Below are 19,640 nucleotides of genomic sequence, written 5' to 3'. Positions count from 1 at the left end.
AAAATAAAACGCAGTGACATTTTAGTAAATAATAGAACATCGAAGTACAAGTAAATTGTGATAAAAGTGCAAGTAATAATTTCATATAGTGCACCTAAGTAAAATGTATTACAAGCATGGTTGTAGTAGGCGCTAGTCGGGCGGTAGACTAGCGCCTAGCGCCTAAGCGGTCTAGACGGCGACCTATAAAAAAAAAATTAATTCATGTGTGTGGGTGTATGTGATATATATATATATATCTTACTTCTCTTACTTATATAAATAAATAAATTTAAATATATATAAATATAATAATAAAATTAACAAGGCCGACTCACTCTAGTTAACTCGGCTAACTCTGTCGAATTGGGCAAGTTAACTCGGCTAAATTCGGTCCAGTCGGCCGAGTTAGGCGCTAGGCGGACGCCTAGGGAGCAATTTGCCTCGGTCTAGGAGCGCCTAGTGCCTAGGCGGTCTAGGCGGGGATTTTTGCAACAGTGATTACAAGTGCAAGTAAAATGTACACTGAACAATGAACATCAATATTAAGTGCATCTAACGTTATCATTAGTTGCACCAGATATTATCATTAAGAGCACTTATGTGAAAGACTTTATCATTAGGTGCATGAATGTTACCAATTTAAATTACTTGCACTTTTTTACTTGCAAACTTGTACCAGTTACTTGCACTTTGTAACACATTTTACTTGCACCAAAATTTGAGTTATTTATGAAAACGCCACCGCATCATTTTTTTAAAAAAATTACATTTGATTCGTTGATTTTGAACACGTGAATGACTGTGAGTGTTTCTTAGTTCTCTCCCAGACAACCATTCTCACTTGAGCGTACCCCTATCTAGTTATATGTGATTAACGTTTTTACAGAACCATGCTTCTTTTTTGTCATAATTTACAATATATTATTTGATGTAAATGTACTTATGCACATAAGCAGTTTCTTTATAAAGTCTATTTTAATTTATAATTTTTTATTTTAAAATGAATTTTTTGTTTATTCTTAAATTTTACAATTTATTTTCATGCTAGTTTTGAAAAACGCAATTGAACTTCATGAAAATCTTAGAATAAATTAAGTAAATATTATTTTTAAAAAAATTAATAATATGCTATTAGATCATACATGTGATTACTTGTTACAATGATTTGATATAACAAAATATTATTAAGTTTTTTATGTTTATTTCAAAAATTATATAGAGGAGCTATGAGGACTTCTATAAACTAACGTATAGGTAAGGTGTTTTATACACATAAGTTGATGGGTAAAAAATAGTGCATAGTAAGTATAGAGGGGCAAAATGCTACTCACCTTTAAATACAGGGGCATAGTGAAATTAACCATTTATTCTGGTGCCCATGGTCCGGTTGGTCCCTAGATCCGTAGATCAGCTCTAGTAGTCATAGCTGACTCAAGGTGAGTAGGTGTAGGTCCATTACAATTTTTTTTTTTTTAATTTTTTTTAGTTGAAAATGGTCCATTGCAAATAGTAGCCAATACTCCAATAGAAATAATAATAATAAACACGTTATTTACACGTGTCTCCATTTTATTTCACTCATAATCCATCAAATTTAAAAACTAAAACTAATACTCCGTATAAATAATAATAATAATAATAATAATCAAATGCCATTCTTTTTTTTTTTTTTACCTATTTTATGAACCAGCTTGTCACATTATAAATTTTATATTACATTACACCATGGAACACCATAGAAAGTAGAAACTATTATTGAAAGAATAGTCCTAAAAACCTGAAGAAATAATACGGAGTATATGATACTCCGAGTTCGTAGTAGGAAAAATACAGAGCATGTAGTTGGAGGCACGTGATGAGACATGTTTACAAGAAAACTAATTTTACACGATACATTATGAGACATGTTTACAAAGAAACTAATTGTTGTGTGAATTAAATAGCGTCCAGAATTGGCCATTTGTCATTAGGATTGCATGGGTTTAACAGATATCCAGACAGCCGGCTGGTTATTTGGGCATGACTTAGCCAAGATTTTTGTAATTTGATTTTCTTTTTCTTGGTATCTCAAAAAAAAATCAAACAAAAGAAAAAAGTACGTTACATCTTGTGTTTTATAATTATTAATATAATAAGCTTTTGGTGAAACATGGTTTTTGAACAAAGACTAAAATAACGAGGAAATACTGTTAACTAGACATGCTACTTGTTTCACCAAAAGCTTATTATTATATTAATAATTATATAAAACACAAGATGTAAGGTACTTTTTTCTTTTGTTTGATTTTTTTTTTTTTTGAGATACCAAGAAATAGAAAATCGAATTACAAAAATCTTGGCTAAGTTATGCCCAAACATGGTTTTTGAACAAAGACTAAAATAACGAGGAAATACTGTTAACATAAGTTTTTGTAAACGTGGGATTTGTTTACCATACATACTAGACATGCCACTTGTTTCTAAATAAGAGGGAGTTAAACAACCAAGGTCTCGCTCCAAAGAACTCACCTTCTAAATGGAGAAAGTTTTCCTTTTTGACTCGAAGTAACTGTTCAACCAGCTTTCTATCAGCTTTACTTCAGATTCCCTCTGCTCCACCAGCCAATCCGGATCCTCTGGCGTCGCAGCACGTAGATCCAAGTGATGGGCACCTAAGAAGATCAGAGCAAAATGTACGAGGTTCATGAATTCTGTAAAATGTAAAGTGTGATAAACTCCAAAGTGGCTATTCTTACACTACAGTGGCAATATGCTGAATCTATGATCATGCATCCGGTTATCAAAGAGTAAGAGTAATATTACATGTACTTCACTTTTTACTTCGTACTGTCGTCATGTCGTGTCATCAGGAAAAAAAAAAAAAAAAAAAAGAGTCACGGTTTTTATTTAATTATTTACAAATAGGGGAAGTTTTACTCCATTGGAATATACTTATCATTTCCCATTACCAAATCAATAACAAAAACACATGTCATAATGTCCTACTTCATGCTAGGACACATTTAATGAACTCTACACAGCAACTTCTACTACATGCAAGCATTTAGTATCCATGGAAACTTAGTGCTAAATGCTTGACAACATGGAAATTCAAGACTTCATTGATTGTTTATAATGACTTAACAGTGATGGACACTACAATTACCTAAACCGCAATGATTAAACTATTAAAGAGAAAGAAGAGATACTATTCATCCTAGGCAGCAACATTTGAGTTCATATGGAATTCACACAGAGGTGCATCCTAGGCTCATTAGAATTGATATTGAATTGATCATATTTTGTTGTTCTACAACTAAAAGCTCATGTCCCCCATCTCAGAGTGATCAACATGGAAAAGGACCAAAATGGATTATAATATATTACTTAGCAGTTAAAAACCAAAGATCATACATTAACTAGCTAAGAGAGATGAAAATGGAATTACCTTTTTCAGTAACAAGAGCAACTATCGTTTCTGATATGTTCTGAAGAACACTGCAACATATAATACATTATTATCATCAAAACCGTGCAGCTAGTTTCCACAAATCTATATGGTAATGTATGTAACAAGAAGAATACCTGCCACCACTCCATGGATCTAAGAGACCATTTGAGAATATAATGTTGCTCCCAAAAGTTCCAAGAGCAGTCTTGATGTCCTTCAACACAACAAAGATAAAAGAAAATTACTATGTAAAAAGAAAGGAGCAAGGCTTTTTATAACTTTTATGCAATATAGGATGGTCTACATAGTAAGAAGAATCAACCATGTTCTTAAGATAATTAAGATCAGATAGTTTGCACTATTTAATCCATGCTTGATACGCAATTTCAAAAGGACTGATAAGCATACAAAAGCTGTAGAAATAATTGCCATACATGTCCACCAAATTCAGTTGTTATCCATGTAGGCCTTGGAATAACATGATAGCTATTATAGCAATACTCTTCATCAGCACTGTATTCATAATCAAATGCTGGAAACATACTCGTTTTGCTGTTACTTGACACTGGCATAACCATCTCAGTGCATGCCTGTAGATACAGAACCAATAACACATGCAACTTTTTTGAGGAGGCATAATTGTAAGTTGTAACTCGTAAGATTGCTTTAGAACTAGGCGTCACAAAATTAAATACCCAAAAAAGGAGCAAGAATATTTGTATTGTAGCATCACTGCACCTGCCAGTCCCAGCCACTCATACCATGAGGATCATCATCCAAATCAAAACAGTCAACTGTTCCAGTGTAATTATAATAGACACTAACTCCTTCAAATATTCGCTGCAGGATATTCGTGCCATCAGGTAAACTGTCAATTCTCCTACAAACCTGAAAAATGAAATAATGACAAATGGAAATACAATTGTAAATACTGGTAGAAGAAATAATGTACTGGCTACAATTGAACAAACAAGACTCTTTACACTCTCTACTTGGAGACCTTGACCAACCATGAAAGATTAGGAGATGTGTATTTTCACTGGGAAACTAGTTTCCTTGAATATTGACTACTATTACTTGATAGCCAGGATAAATTAAATATGTGATAACAAAATTCTGGACTTCAGAGAAGTGCAAAAATCCTAGCAGCAAAAGATTCTTTCAAGAAACCATTAAAAAAACCTAGAAGGCAAAACAAACCTCTTTTATTGGATTTCCAGGTAAAGGCATTAAAAAATCCGCTGGGTATGGGTAATCAGCCATTGCCAAATAACTATATGCAGACTCCAACCAGTCAGAAAGGTCGTAAGAATTCTTTAGTTCCCTGCAATTATTGTTCTAAGTTCAACTTTAACAACTCCAGATAAAAAGGGAAAAGAAAATTGAAAACAAAAAGTCTTGCATAATCATTGGACATCAAAGTTTATATTTAAATTAACAACCATCATTATATCTATTTTCTTTACCCACAAAGATGGAAAGCCTTGGACAGTAGTGAAAGTCCACCATTTGTCGATCCTACTGATGTTATTACATCCCACGACTCTTTGATAGTGTTGAAACAGCTAACACTCTCACGCTGTCATCAAATTAATAAACCAGAAACATGACTCCAAGTTTTTCATCACATCTAAATTAGTGACCAATAGAAACAGAAGTAGAAGACAAACTCTGAAATCATTGGAGGCAATGTTGTAAAATGTGTCGGGGTCCACAACATCTTCAAACTGAAGAATCGGGGCAGAAGCAGCAAGTGCGCCTATTGCAATGTGAGGATATTTAAGCCTCATCCATGTTGCAAGCACTGCACTCATACATAATATAAATCACATCATCTCAATTAAAATGTTAATCAGTTTAGAGCAAAACAACTGGCACAAGTACTATTACAAAGAGGCACCTTACTTCCACCATATGATCCTCCAAATAAAACCACAGGGCATGCCTGGGCAGAAGTATTGCGTCTGAGCTCAGTGATTAACACTGCAAAATCTGCTAATGCTTGCTCAGCTGTTAGATATGCCAGCGTGGTCGCATTCTTATATGCCTCTTCCCTACTTCCGTAGGGCATTGATTCTCCATAGTATCTATGCTGCCAATTTCAAACCCCAGTCAAAATTCTACCGGCGTCTGCTCATAATGATCAAGGAATTACACAGCCAAGTACTAGAATGAAATGCCATAAACAGACAAGGCGAAACTAAGAGCTTTGAGGAAAGTTTAAGAAATTAAATGCGCATATAACGAAACAACTAGGTTTAGAGTGATATGGATACCGAAGCATGAAATTGTGAAAATTACTTCGGGGAAGATAACCATGGCGCCGAAGCGAGGCGCGAGTTCCCAGACGAGACCGGAATTGGCGGCAAACCATTCGATGGCGAAAGGGAGGGAGATCGGCGAAGCTGAAGTGGTCCAGCCGCTGCTCGAAGTAGCGAATCTCGTATTTGTACTGCGGTGCTCCGATTGTCTTGGAAGGCAATCGCAGGAATTTGTTGCGAAAGCGAGCGGCGGACTTGGAAGATCGTGGAAGAGAGAAGGAAGTTTGCGACGAGACAAAGAGCATGAAGAGTAGGCACAGTATGAACGGCGGCGAACTCGCCATTGTTCAGTAGTTTAGTTCAACGGAGCGTGACAGTGAGTCAGTGACTCAGTGAACTCGAGCCCATTATAGATTATTCTTTCTATGATTCTATCCCATGGCACAATTATTATTATTATTGGAAAACCCATAATCACTAAATATAACACAATTAATTAATTATGTCTTAAAACTTTAAAAGTAATTTCTTTAGCTTTAGTAGACCCCAACAATCATCACGAACAATTTGTGACAACTCACAAGTCACAAAATCATATTTATTTAATACAGCCATCAAATAATGATTGTGAATTTTACTCATTACTCAAAAATTGTACCAACTCAATCAAAGGTGCACTCTCCTCAAGTCACCCACTCTCGCTGCAAGCCTGCAACTCGCTGTCTTTACAAGACAATTTGTTGCGAGTCATTTCCATTTCGGGTTCTATTGTTATTGGAGCATTGCCAATTTTAGTCCACTTCATTAATTTTTGCCACATTGCAGCCATTCTTATTTAGTCCTTACCACTTTTAGTCCACCGTTAAAATTTTCGTCAAATGACCGTCCTAAACAGGGGTATTTTTGGTCTTTTCATGCTTTGTTCATCTCCTTGACCCTTTGCAGCGGTTTTCTTTACACATTTTCATCCAATGAAGAGGTCCAGCGAAAGTCATGTGAGCCACATTACAAAACCATGGCTTTCGCCGGACCTCTTCATTGGATGAAAGTGTGTAAGGAAAACTACTGCAAAGGGTTAAGGAGATGATCAAAGCATGAAAATATCAAAATACCCCTATTTTGGACGGTTATTTGACAAAAAATTTAACTGTGGACTAAAAGTGACAAAGACTAAATAAGATTGGCCTCAATATGGCAAAAATTAATGAAGTAGACTAAAATTGACAATGCACTAATAACAGTAGGACAAAAAATGGAAATGACTCATTTGTTGCTCTTACTTGTCCGCAAAAGTATATTAATCACAAATTTTATCACTTTTCTTTTCTTTCTTCTATAAAAATTAGATATATAATTTTGTTTTACTTTATACAAATTAAAAATACACTTATCATTTTCAGTCAATGTCGTTAGAAGATTGGGCTGGTCGGCAAATTATGCTGTGGACCTGGGTCCAAAACTACGTCGTTTGTGTCTTTTTTTTTTCTTTTTTTTTTTCCTTTAGTAAACATATTGCTGAATATAAAGTTGTCCAAAAAAATGTGTGAATGTAGAGGTTTCAAAGTGTGAATGTAGAGTATAGAAATTGTGAATGTAGACTTATGATTGTGTGAATGTAGAGTTGCCCAGAAATGTGTGAATGTGGATGTTTCAAATTGTGAATATAGAGTATAGAAATCGTGAATGTAAAGTTATGCATGTGTGATTAATATGTAATAGAGTTAAGAAGTTCTAACAACTTGTAGCCCTGTAATGTGTTATCAAGTTGTGAATATGGAGTATAGGACCTGTGAATACAGAGTTTTGAATGTGTGAATGCATAACAGTGGTAATATAGTTACTAAACATATAATCCTGTAATGTGTGAATGTGGAGTTTACAAAGTGTGAATGTAGTGTATAGTGTATGTGAATGTAGAGTATAGTCTATGTGAATGTAGACCCAGGTCCACCTTACCTTGCAAGATGGACCTGGGTCCACGGCATAACAACCCGGGCTGGTCTGATGGTGAATTTCTATGTTATATTAACCATGAATAAAATATACATTTTTAATATATTAAAAGTACATTATTTGTGCGTTGAAAATATATTATTTTATATACTATCAAATAATATATATTTAGTACATAAATAATATACATTTAGTATATTAAAATGTACTTTTTATTTATGGTTAATAACAAATTTGCCACAAATCACAACACTTGAAGATATTTTGGGCTGAATCTTTGTCATTTAAGGATGAGAGCCCAAAATTTGGACTCTAAAATGTTGAGCTTTTACATCGCAGCCCACAAATCAAACTTGCCTTTTGTTAGGCTAATCTATAATCCAATCATTATGGTCCACACAGATGTGTGGACCATACTATTAAATAATACACATTCAATATAAAAATAATGTACATTCAGTATAAAAATAATGTACATTATATTCAGGGGATGTACATTATTTGTGTACTGAATGTACATTATTTTTATAGTATAAAAATAATGTACATTCAGTACAAAAATAATGTACATTTAGTACATTAAAAATGTACATTTGATTATGGTCCACATAGATGTGTGGACCATGGTCCACACAATAATTTCCCTCTATAATCGCTCAAAACCAAAATGGATCTTCTGTTACCGGAAAATTATAGTGATAGCGTAATATTGAGGATTGACCACTGATAAATATTAATTTTAATATAATGAAGGTTTATTTTTAAGTAATACTTAAAAAAAAAAAAAGAATCTATACTAAAAATGAATCAGTGTGTTAGTGATTTATCGGATAATGGTCCATGGTATTATAATTCCGTTTGATACACAAAGTATTGAATAAAATAATATTTCTGTTTCAAAATTTTAGTCCATTTCATAGTTAACATTTACATAGTCAAATTAACATCAAACCATCACATGCATTGTATAAGTGTAATGATTATCATTAGACTTTTTTGTGCATGATTAGTAGTGTTATTGAGTTTGATTAAAAGTGGATTGAAATAGAGTTCTTAGTTTCAATAAGATCAAATAGTTATGCACTCAAAAAGATCAAATAGTTATTGACTAAATCATTTATTCTAATCATTCATTTATAAACATTTAGAAAAAAAATACAGATTAAATAAATTTATGAACTATTCTCAAAACGGACAATTAAATCATTTAAAAAAGATATTCTAAGTACAATCATTGAATTATTGTTTTGTTTTTGTTGAGTTCAAGGGCGTTTTTTTTTTTTTTGAACTTTTTGTACTTCGATGCCCTAAATACTATTTTGAAAAAAAAAATATTTTTAATCTTTATTTTTAAAATAATATTGTAAATTTTCATATAATAAAAAAGGTTCGTATCTTGTCCCCATTAAAGAATAGTCTTAGTTTGATTGGATCAAGAGAATTCATAGTGTTTAGCAAAGCAAAATTGACTTTTGAAGTAAAGAGTGGGGCAGTCAAGTCTAAGGCAAAGAAACACCTAATTTGGGAGCAAAGAAACACCTAATTTGTAACTAGCACCTAACTCCCCTTGGTTTTTCTTCATAGAGAAATAACCATTTACACCTCATTTTTTAAAAAAAAAATACATTTAATGAGATTAAAAGAAAACTAGATTAAAACTTGACTATGACTCTCTAACGGCATCTCCATTAGGGTATCCCCATTAGTGATTTTTGGTGTGATTTTTGAGGAAGCATGATTGATGTGGAGGAGAGAGAGTATTTTGACTTCTCCTGTAAAGATCTTGATTTTTCCAGGGGAAGAAAACAATACGTATAGGAGCGCGCTTGGATCAGAGTGACTAAAAAAATTACAATTTGTTTTTAAAGCTAACCCAGGCGATATATTATTCAACATGAAGAGGCACAATTAACTAAAGTTTAATAATAACAAATACAGTTGTAAGAATTGCACAACAATAAATGTAAATAACCTTTTTTTTTTAAGTTTTATATTACATTTAAAGAGACTTGATCTATAAAATTACAGTTTCTTAACCTTATTTGTTAATTGTAGCTGACAACATAAATTTAAACTAGTTAGGGATCAATTGTGACGAGATAATAAAAGTCGAGAAATAAAAAATGCAACATGACAAAACAAAATTAAAACTAAATGTAACAATACAACAATAGTCAAGTACTAAAAGTGTAATTAACTTTTAAAAAAATTTATACTTTTTTAAAATATTAATATATAATAACCATGGGTAAAGCGAGAGGATAGAAATTAAATGTAGGAATTCTCAAGTCTTAAGTATTAACCCATTTCCCAAGTCTTCTCCACACCTTAATATTTTCAAAGAATTAGGCAGAGCAGTGTGGGGTTGTAGTCAGCTGAATCATTGTGTTGCACATGTGTTAATCAAAGTTTGGAATATTCACAGCAATAATATTAATGTTATCAACTATAGTCTGCCTGCCTGCATTTTCCATTATCCTTCAACTTCAAACTCCATGCATGTTGAATAAACTAAGCCCCTATTAGACAAATAATTTAAAATAGAGAAAAGTGTCAAATTGGTCCCTTAAGTCGGATGGATAGTGCAATTAGGCCCCCTAACTGAAAAAAGTTCCATTCAAGCCCCCTAAACCGGCAAAAAAGTGCAATTGAGTCCTAAATGACTTGTTTATCAGGTCAAATTCAGTTAGAGGGCCAAATTGCACTATCCACCCAGTTTAGGGGGCTAATTTGACACTTTTCATTTTTTTAATTTTATTTTTCAAAACAAATATTTTTATTTATTTCAGTTCAAAAAAATATTTTATTTATTAAAAATATTATTTATTAAAAATAAAAAAAATAAAAACAGCCACCGGCCGTTTAATAATTTGGTCCTATTGTCAAATTAATTTGTAGAATTCGTCCCCAAGTCTTGGCCATACGCATTTTTCATTCCTGTTATAATTGATGTTGCACTTTTTGTGCCTTTATTAATAAAACATTAGAGACGAAATTTACAATTTTAGTATAACTCACGAACGAATATGTTGGCATTGCATTTTTCGTTCTTTTGTGGTCACTTCTCCTTTAGAGACGAAAAATTTAATTTTCTTTTTTTTTTTTGTATTTTTAAAATTATTTAAAATAATTATTTTTAAATTATTTAAATAATGTATTTGAAAAAAAAAAAAGAAAAAAAAAGTCTGCAGTTCCCAGCTGGGATTGCCGACTTTTGTTTTTTTTTTTTTGGTTTTTCTTTTGTTTAAAAAAAAGTAAAAATTATTAAAATTATTTATAGAATATAAATTAATTTGACATTATGACCAAATGTGATACAAATTACAAAGTTTTGCACTTAATTTCAGTCCAAGGAGCAGTAACCTGATAAAATAGTCATTTAGGACTCAATTGCACTTTTTTGCCGGTTTAGGGGGCTTGAATGAAACTTTTTTCAGTTAGGGGGCCTAATTGCACTATCCACCCCACTTAGGGGGCCAATTTGACACTTTCCCTTTAAAATAAGTCTATATATGCATAATCCCTTTAATTAAATCTTACCAATAATTAAAAAAAGAAAGTATAGATTTGATCTTATTGTTGAGATATTATGTACAAATATTTAGGGACTTGTAACGTAATTAAGATATATTTCGTGATTTACTTTCTCCATTAGTCTTTAGAGTAAGAATAATGAAAGCCTTTGAATTAAATTCAGATTTATTATTAGTTTTTTTCACCTGTTCCAACAAAACAGCGGTCAATAATGATTGCATTAATGCATTCAACATTTTAGGCTGACTTCCATGGCTATTGATGTAGTAATAACATATATTACCATTATTACCTCCGTTTCTTGCCATTTTTTGCCGATTATTTCACTAAAGGTGGTATGAAAACTTGGAAAAAATATATATCAAAGTCATTCTTTGAATTTATTTTTCGGTGTTTATGTCTATCTAAAGAAATGACGTCAACCTCAAATATATTCAATTTGTCTCATTTTAACGCAGTTGGTAGCTCAAGTAGCAAGTGAGCTTTCTTTATAGGTAGGAATTTCGGGAGAACTCGGGTTCAATTCTCACAAGTGATGATTCCCCCTGGGCCAGCTCCCGTGCCTCCCGGAGTGAACGTGGGTGGACCCCGGACCGTTAAATGGACGGAGAGAAAGACCCTATAAATTCACAAAAAAAAAAAAAAACGTTTGTCTCATTTTATGCGTCTTGTTCAATTAATGATGATTGATTAAAGTTATTTCTAATTCAATTTTTTTAATATTAAATTTAGTATTAGTATATAAAATTTATATATTTAGAAACTAAACTAAAATAAACTATTAAAAATTACTAAAGAAAAAATAAAGAAAGAATTGGTTTAAAAATTAAATAGTAAACAAGATATGTAAAATTCACGAGAGAGAGAATATTTTAGTCAAATGATAAAAGATTTATTTTTACCGTAAAAGGACTTTTGAGATTTGCACTCGAAATATAATTTTTCAAATTGCCATCGCACGCTCGACTCTCTCTTTCTCTCTGAGTCGTGTTAGATAAATGTGTGAGCCCGCCATTATTTACTTAATTACTATTTGGACAATTGGGCTATTAAAACTGGCTCAATTAAATTTATGTTATGCTATCCGAACTAAATAGTAAAGCACAACCCCGTTCAGCAACCCAAACAAATTAAAAGTTTACTTTTTTTAATTAAAAAAAAATTAAATTAAGTCATTTATCAATAATTCTATACGAAATTTGATAGAAGTATACTCATTCATTATCGTTTAGGATAACAAGGCCACCCAGTTTGAACACAAGTACACCAATCTCGTACTCAGCTCAGCTCGTGCATTATTATTATTTCCAATTGTCTTCTAGATTAAGGTTTACATTTCACATACATTTGATTGAGTCCAACTCTTGCAAAAATGTCAAAATCAAAATCTTAATGTATCAACTTAGAAAGCAAAAGGTGTAGAATTGTGGTTGGGTTTCAATTTTATTCATCATCCTCATCATTATTTTAGTTTGATTAGATGAATATAGTGTGAAAATTAGATTTCTCAACTTATAAAAATTCAAGAACAACTCAATTAGAAGGACTAAATAACAAAAACTGCATGCAGAATTTTCAGGGAATATGAATAGTATTCCATAGGAAATGAAATAGACAAGGAATAGAATATGAATTGTATTCTATTATTTGGTTTGCTGAATGAATAGATTTTAGAAATGTTATTTCAATGTTTGATTGGTTTAAAGAATACAAATGAGATATATATGGTTAAAAGACATAAATACCTTTATACAAAATATATTATTATTATTATTATTATTATTATTATTGCATAAGATTTTTAAATAATATTGTTTTGGAACAATTATTTAGCTCAAATTTACTTTAAACTATATTAATATATTTTTTTGGTAAATTTACAGGGTCTTTCTCCGTCCGTTTAACGGTCTGGGTCCAAGAGGCACAGGAGCTGGCCCAGGGGAAATCGTCACTTGTGGGAATCGAACCCGAGAAACTATATTAATATATTTGTATCACAAATCTCACTATAAAAACTCATAAGTATAATAACGATTGTAAATTTGTCAAGTCTATAATTTATAAATGATGGAATTAAAAATCTTTACACTTTATATTAAAATTATATCATGATCGTTTGGGATGGGAGTCAATTGAACTACACTCCTAACTAGCTTGGTTGGAGTCAGTGGCCGTGCACTCTCGCCCCTTTAGAGAGGTCGGGAGTTTGGACTTTCCTCTTGTATAAGTTGTATGTAATAACTAATATGGCTAACACTTTGTCTCTTAATTAATTGAGCCGACCCGATACGAAAAATGGGTTAATCTGAATATTGTACGGGCTTAAAGGGACATGCTCAGTACACTTCGTAGTTTAACTTTAAAAAAAATGAACTACAGCCTTAAAGGTTAAGGAACTTTTTTAAGGCATTAAACTAAGAGATATATACTATAAAAAAAATATGTAAACAAAGTGTGATAGGCGTGTAATTATGCACAAATTTATGTTGCATTTTGATGAACAAACTCGTGAAAATCAATAAAGGTAAGCGTTATATGGTTCAAAAAATGTGGGAAAGAGGGGCCCATCTGCCACGACTTTGTGCCACAATTAGAGCCGGCAAGGCTTCAACAGGTTTTCACCCTCACCCCCAACCACCTAGTCAAATTAGGCTATGAGGTTGTCACCTTCCGGGACCCACCCACCGCATTTCCCTTCTTTCCTTGCTTGATGATGAGGCCGTGACTCATCACAACCAGGATAATTGCTACCTCATTCACTTTTTATTGCTCATCAAAATCTCAAATTCCAATTTTACTTCCACCAAAATAATCCTCTTTTTTTAAAGACTGAAAACGAGAGACACTCTGAAACAGAATATATACCGAAGAGGCCAGGTCGGAGAGGATCATCAAGCACTCCAAATCCGGATCATATTATAGAGAAACTTGTAAAAAATTAACTGTTTTAAATTGTTATGCTCACAATAACTATGAATCATTTTTGTTCTCGAAGTATCGCATTATCTGACACCCAACTGAAAAGTAACTAGGAAATAGGAATTACATTCAACTTCACGTTGTGTAAAATCTTATCCTATGTCAGCTTGAGGCCTTTCAAAATAAGACCAATCCCAACCAATTCAAGTTCAGTCAGACTGTTGCATGGGTAATCAAAATGTTTTAAGTTCAACTCTTAGTGTTAGCGACCTATTTGCTTCTTAGTTTGAATCAGTGAGTTATAAACAACCTAAGTTGGTTAACGTCATTTGACAACTAAGATAGGTCAAAAAGCATCTCAGGATTTACTTAGTGCACACCTATGATACATATACAAATTAAATATGTGGTCTTTTATCAATAGTACTTGTGAATTTCTCTTGTAACTAAAATAACAATAATAATAATAATAATACTAATAATAACAATAATAATAATAATAATAATAACTAACAACTATGCTTCATACACATTGAATATGAAAGAGGAATTCATAATCCAAGTTTGAGCAAAAGAAACTTAACCAATAGTAAAGAAATGTATATTAATTAGTATATACATATATTTCACTAATATTATATTCTTTTATGATATTAAAAGTATATTTGATCTTATGTTAAGTTAATAACAATTTATTTAGTGTAAACAATAACTAACTATTAATTAACGTAACGACGTATTAATCAATTTAGCAATTATAGATGAATCTTTTGGTGGAAAATTATAATACACCAATGCGGCTCCCTCAAAGTGGTGTGCTTATCATTAAAGTACTTGGTGCAATTATCTTGTGCTGCCACCATTCCCAGTGCACAAACCTAAATTTCAATGTGCCTTTTTTTTTTTTAACAAAGAAATTTACAATCACGGTTCAACGTGTACGTGCATTAGATAATAATTTGCAAAATCACAAAAAATAGGTATGTCGTACTAAAAAGACCTCGTATAAAAAGTTCAACTGAGAAAATGTTGATAAGAATCAAATTCGTAATCTTCATGTACGAGAAACATGTTCCACTCATTTGCCTAGCCATGACCGCTCTTCTAGTTCCTAAAATAGCCAAATAGGAACAAGCTGGTTATAACCAATTTTTTTTTTTAATTCTATGTTCTATTTTTAAAATGGTCATAATTCAACAATTAATTTTTTCATCTAGATTTTTTTTTTATACTATATATTATCCTCAGTCTTTTGATTATTATACTATTTTTAGATGTATAAAAGTCTTTTGATTTGTAGTTAGAATACAATAGATTTAACCAATAGTACATTCGATCTACCAAACATTCCTAGCAATTTCAAAAATCTATTTCCAAAAGTATTTTAAGACATCAAACAAATATTATCCTCAGTCAAATAATAATATGTTGGTCTTAATACATTGTTGACCACGTATAATTCAATGTACATTGATCTTATGCCAACGACCTTAACTAACAGAATAAATGGTTGTCCCAATAGAATAAATTAAATTTTATTTGGCGATACACGTTTTAGTTAACTGCTCTTCAAATTACTTTTTTAATAAAATAAAAATTCATTTGGTGATACACGCGCGTTTTAATTAACTTCTTTTCAAATTACTTTAAAAAAAAAGGATAAAAGGGAGATTAAAATAATTATTTTAAAGCAAAAACTTGTGTGAGGATCCGTGAGACGGGTTGGGTCAATATGAAAAGTAATACATATATTAGTAAATGTAATACTAAATCAAGAATAAAATGTTGATTACTTATATGGAAAAATGTAATACTTTTGAAGAAAAATATAATTCTTATACGTTTTGATATCAAAATATTAAATTTTTCATCAAAAGTATTACATTTTTCTTTGTAAATGCAACATTACTTAAAAGGAAAAATATACTATAATACTTTTGATTAAAAAAGTAATACTTTTACACTCAAAATATAAAAGTATTATATTTGTCCTCAAAAGTATTACTTTTTTTATTTATTTATAAGTAATAAACATTTTATTCCTGATTTAGTATTACATTTGTTAGTATAAGTATTGCATTTGCATATTGACCCGATCCGATCATATCTCACGGATAAAGATTCGTGAACGGTTATGTGTGAGTATATTTATTTTTTCTTTTAAATAGCAAAATTAGATAAATCTAGTCGAGCAACCAAAGAAAACAAATTAAAAAAATTCACACCCTAGGATATCATAACGGTTTGTCATCATAATAGTTTGTGTCCTTGTGAATATACTTGACTAAATAAATTCTATCGTGAAATTAAAAGCAGGGTATCCATCTTTATTCTCAAGGAAGGAAAGATTGAAACTTTGGAGCAAAATAAATAAAGGAAATATTACCAGAGGACTCAAACCAAAGACTTTCAACATAACAACACAAGTTCTTAACCACCAAGCCACTCAAGATCTTGTGTACTAAAGGGTATGAAGCTCCACTTATTCATGGGAGTGCGCTGAAAGCAAAGTAGTGGGGGACACATGTGTGGCCAAAAATGAAGGCTGCCAGATGCCGTCCATTTGTCAACGATCCGTGAGTTATACAACAATATAAATCGGAACCCTTCCCTCCCTTTAAAAGGCATCCCTTGGTTCACAACATCCCTTTTGGTTGAGTAGTCTCAGCCCTCTTCTTCTTGTCGGCGCACCAGGTTTCGAGTCCGGCCTGTTGCTAACATATTTAGTTCTATTAGGGATAACATATTTAGTTCTATTAGGGATATAGTATTTATTAGGGCCTAGTCCAGGTAAGAAAACTGGTTTCTTCCTACCTGTTCTGTACCCTACAGCCGGTTTATGGTCGACCCGGTCCCAATAAAACCATCAAATGTAAATTATGGTTGAGACTTGAGAGTAAGACGTAATAGAATTGGACTTGAATGAAATATTATTATTGGATGCAAACTATTAATATAAAAAAAATGAGAAAATATCATTTTTAGTCCCTCGGTTATAATACATGTATCAATTTTGGTCCTTGACTATTAAAATTTTCAAATTAGGTGCATGATTATTCAATTTGCTTCACATTTGATCCTTGACTATTAACATTTTCAAATTAGGTGCATGACTATTCAATTTGTATCACATTTGGTCATGTCGTTAAATTTTTCGGGCAAGTCACTAGTGGCTGGCTAATTTCTTTAATTTTTATTTTAAAAATTATTCTAATAATTTTAAATTAAAAAACTTAAAATAAAAAAAAACAAAACAAAAAGTCGACCACCCCCACCCTCCTCCTTTGTCTCTGCCTGAGACAAAGAACGAGGGGGTGACGAAGAGAATTCTCTTCTTCTCCGGCGGAGACGAAGGAGGAAGAGAGGGGGGTGGCTAACGTTTTCTTTAAAAAGTTTATTAATCTAAAAAGTATTAAAATAATTTTTAAAATAAAAATTAAATAAATTAGTGGGTCACTCGTGACGGCCAGAAATTTAATGATAGGACCAAATGTGATACAAATTGGTCATGCACCTTATTTAAAAATTTTAATAGTCATGCACCTAATTTGAAAATTTTAATAGTCAATGATCAAAATTGATACATATATTATAGTTGATAGACTAAAAATGATAGCTTTTCTATAAAAATTCTTTCCGGAAGATAGATCCCCCTTTATGGAGGCATTTAGTTGGCTTTTATAGAACTCCTTATGGAGGCACATGTCACGAATCCTTACGAAAGTGTCTAGAGTTGATAAAATAGTTGAGAAGACATGCATTACGCAGGTTGCGGACTCGATAAAGTAGTGCCAACCCCCAACTTGAGAGGTTGGGAACATCACAACAATAATTCAAGAGAAATACATATGGTACGGACTAATATACGTTTGATATACTCTCATCAACTTTAATCAGCAAACTTGTTAATTTTATTCACGAATTAAGAAATTTCATCCTAGGTTTGAATACATGTAAATCTTACATGCAATTCAAGTGTACCAACTACATACCATGATAGTATTCGAGCATTATATACAAATAAAAAGAAGAAGAAGAAGAAAAAAAGAAAATGAAAGATGGGTTACGTCGGGCTTTACCTTTTATCAACTTTTAAACGCAAGCAATGATGCATCGATTTGAAACCCTAATCCGGCAAAAAAAGTGTGTAGAGAGAAGAAAGAAATGGGGTGGGGTCCAGAAATAACCCGTTGGTAGCTTTTACAAGAGTCGGTGGGTTGATGATGCTTGTCTCTTTTAATGTTCCAATTTTGACAAAATCAACCTATACAAGTAAAAGCAGTGCCCGCATTATTTTCAATTCTTACTTCTACTCTTGTCCTTATGCTACCCTACCCCTATTCGTTTCCACACATAACCTACTCATTTTTATCATTATCTTCATCAATATCATCATCATATCATTTTAACTATGTTGCATCAACTATCAACTACAACTAAATATGATATGCTTAATTATTCCACTATTATCAACACTCATATTAATAATATTTTATAAAATTAGAAATAATATATTTCATTGGATATATTATCAACATCAATCGGTGACAATAAAATATAGAGAATATATATAGGGATAGATCCAATTGATTGAGAACACATATTACATGTAAAAAGTGCGGATTAATCTCATCAATCCATCTAAGCTTATTGATGGTGGAAAATTAATGACAAAATACAGTGATATTTTCGTAATCGCAAGAGTACATTTGAAAACTCTTGATAGTGCATTCACAAATTTATAATAGAGAAACTAATAATGCACAAACATGTATATGTAGATACACTATCAAACGTTTTCAAATGAGCTGTCACATCTCTCTCTCTCTCTCTCTCACACACACACACACACACACAAACTAAATAATATAAATCAAATGATGTGATTTGTCTCATCTAAAATGATAAATGGATAATTAAATAACACATCTAAATTTTATATATTTTAGGTTCAACACACCATCTTATGGCTCTGTTTGACATACTTAGCTTATAAGCTAGCTGAAATTAAAAGCTAATAGCTGAAGTTGAAAAGTTAGTAGCTAATAAGTTAATTGATTAAAATTAAGGTGTTTCTTAAAATTAGTTGTTGAATAATATAAGTGTAAAAAGACATAAACAGACATTTTTATAAATTTATATATTCAAATTTAAAATATCGATATTTAATGCAATTTAAAGTGTAAAAAATATATATAAGTAGCAACGTTGTTGCGAATATCCTTCATCTCATTAGTTGTGTCACTTAAATTTTCATTGTGTTTGGTAATAGCATTTAAACTCTTAGTTTGATCTCAATCCATTTCATTAATCAACGTCCATATCTCACAAAATATCAATGTACTTTCATGGGTTCATTTAAAACTTTCCATTTCCACATTATCATTTATTGAAGTCATCTTGTAGAATTAGAAGTAACATGTATTAAAAACTTAAGAGTTACAAACTAACAAACAAGTTTTAGAAAGAAAACAAATCAAGAAATATAAATATGTAAGCATATGCCCATCAAACAGGCGGTGATCACTGTCTCGTCATACTTCAATTAAATTTAAATAAAT

At 31.7% G+C, this 19,640-nt stretch overlaps 1 protein-coding gene across 1 annotated transcript; it reads right to left on the bottom strand.

Moving 5' to 3' along the window:
* Positions 1 to 1,711: 1,711 nt before the first annotated feature.
* Positions 1,712 to 6,109, bottom strand: LOC116011927 (lysosomal Pro-X carboxypeptidase). The gene is given in 11 exon segments (XM_031251360.1): positions 1,712 to 2,633; positions 3,410 to 3,459; positions 3,547 to 3,626; positions 3,847 to 4,002; positions 4,151 to 4,300; positions 4,613 to 4,736; positions 4,879 to 4,991; positions 5,083 to 5,216; positions 5,318 to 5,504; positions 5,714 to 5,792; positions 5,794 to 6,109. Coding segments are annotated over 11 exon segments (1,437 nt in total). The 5' UTR covers positions 6,018 to 6,109; the 3' UTR covers positions 1,712 to 2,493.
* Positions 6,110 to 19,640: the final 13,531 nt, after the last annotated feature.

This window comes from Ipomoea triloba, chromosome 3, assembly GCF_003576645.1.
Source record: "Ipomoea triloba cultivar NCNSP0323 chromosome 3, ASM357664v1".
NCBI classification, from domain to species: domain Eukaryota; kingdom Viridiplantae; phylum Streptophyta; class Magnoliopsida; order Solanales; family Convolvulaceae; genus Ipomoea; species Ipomoea triloba.
Note: the sequence above shows the minus strand (reverse complement) of the source record. Positions and strands in the feature narration are given on the sequence as shown.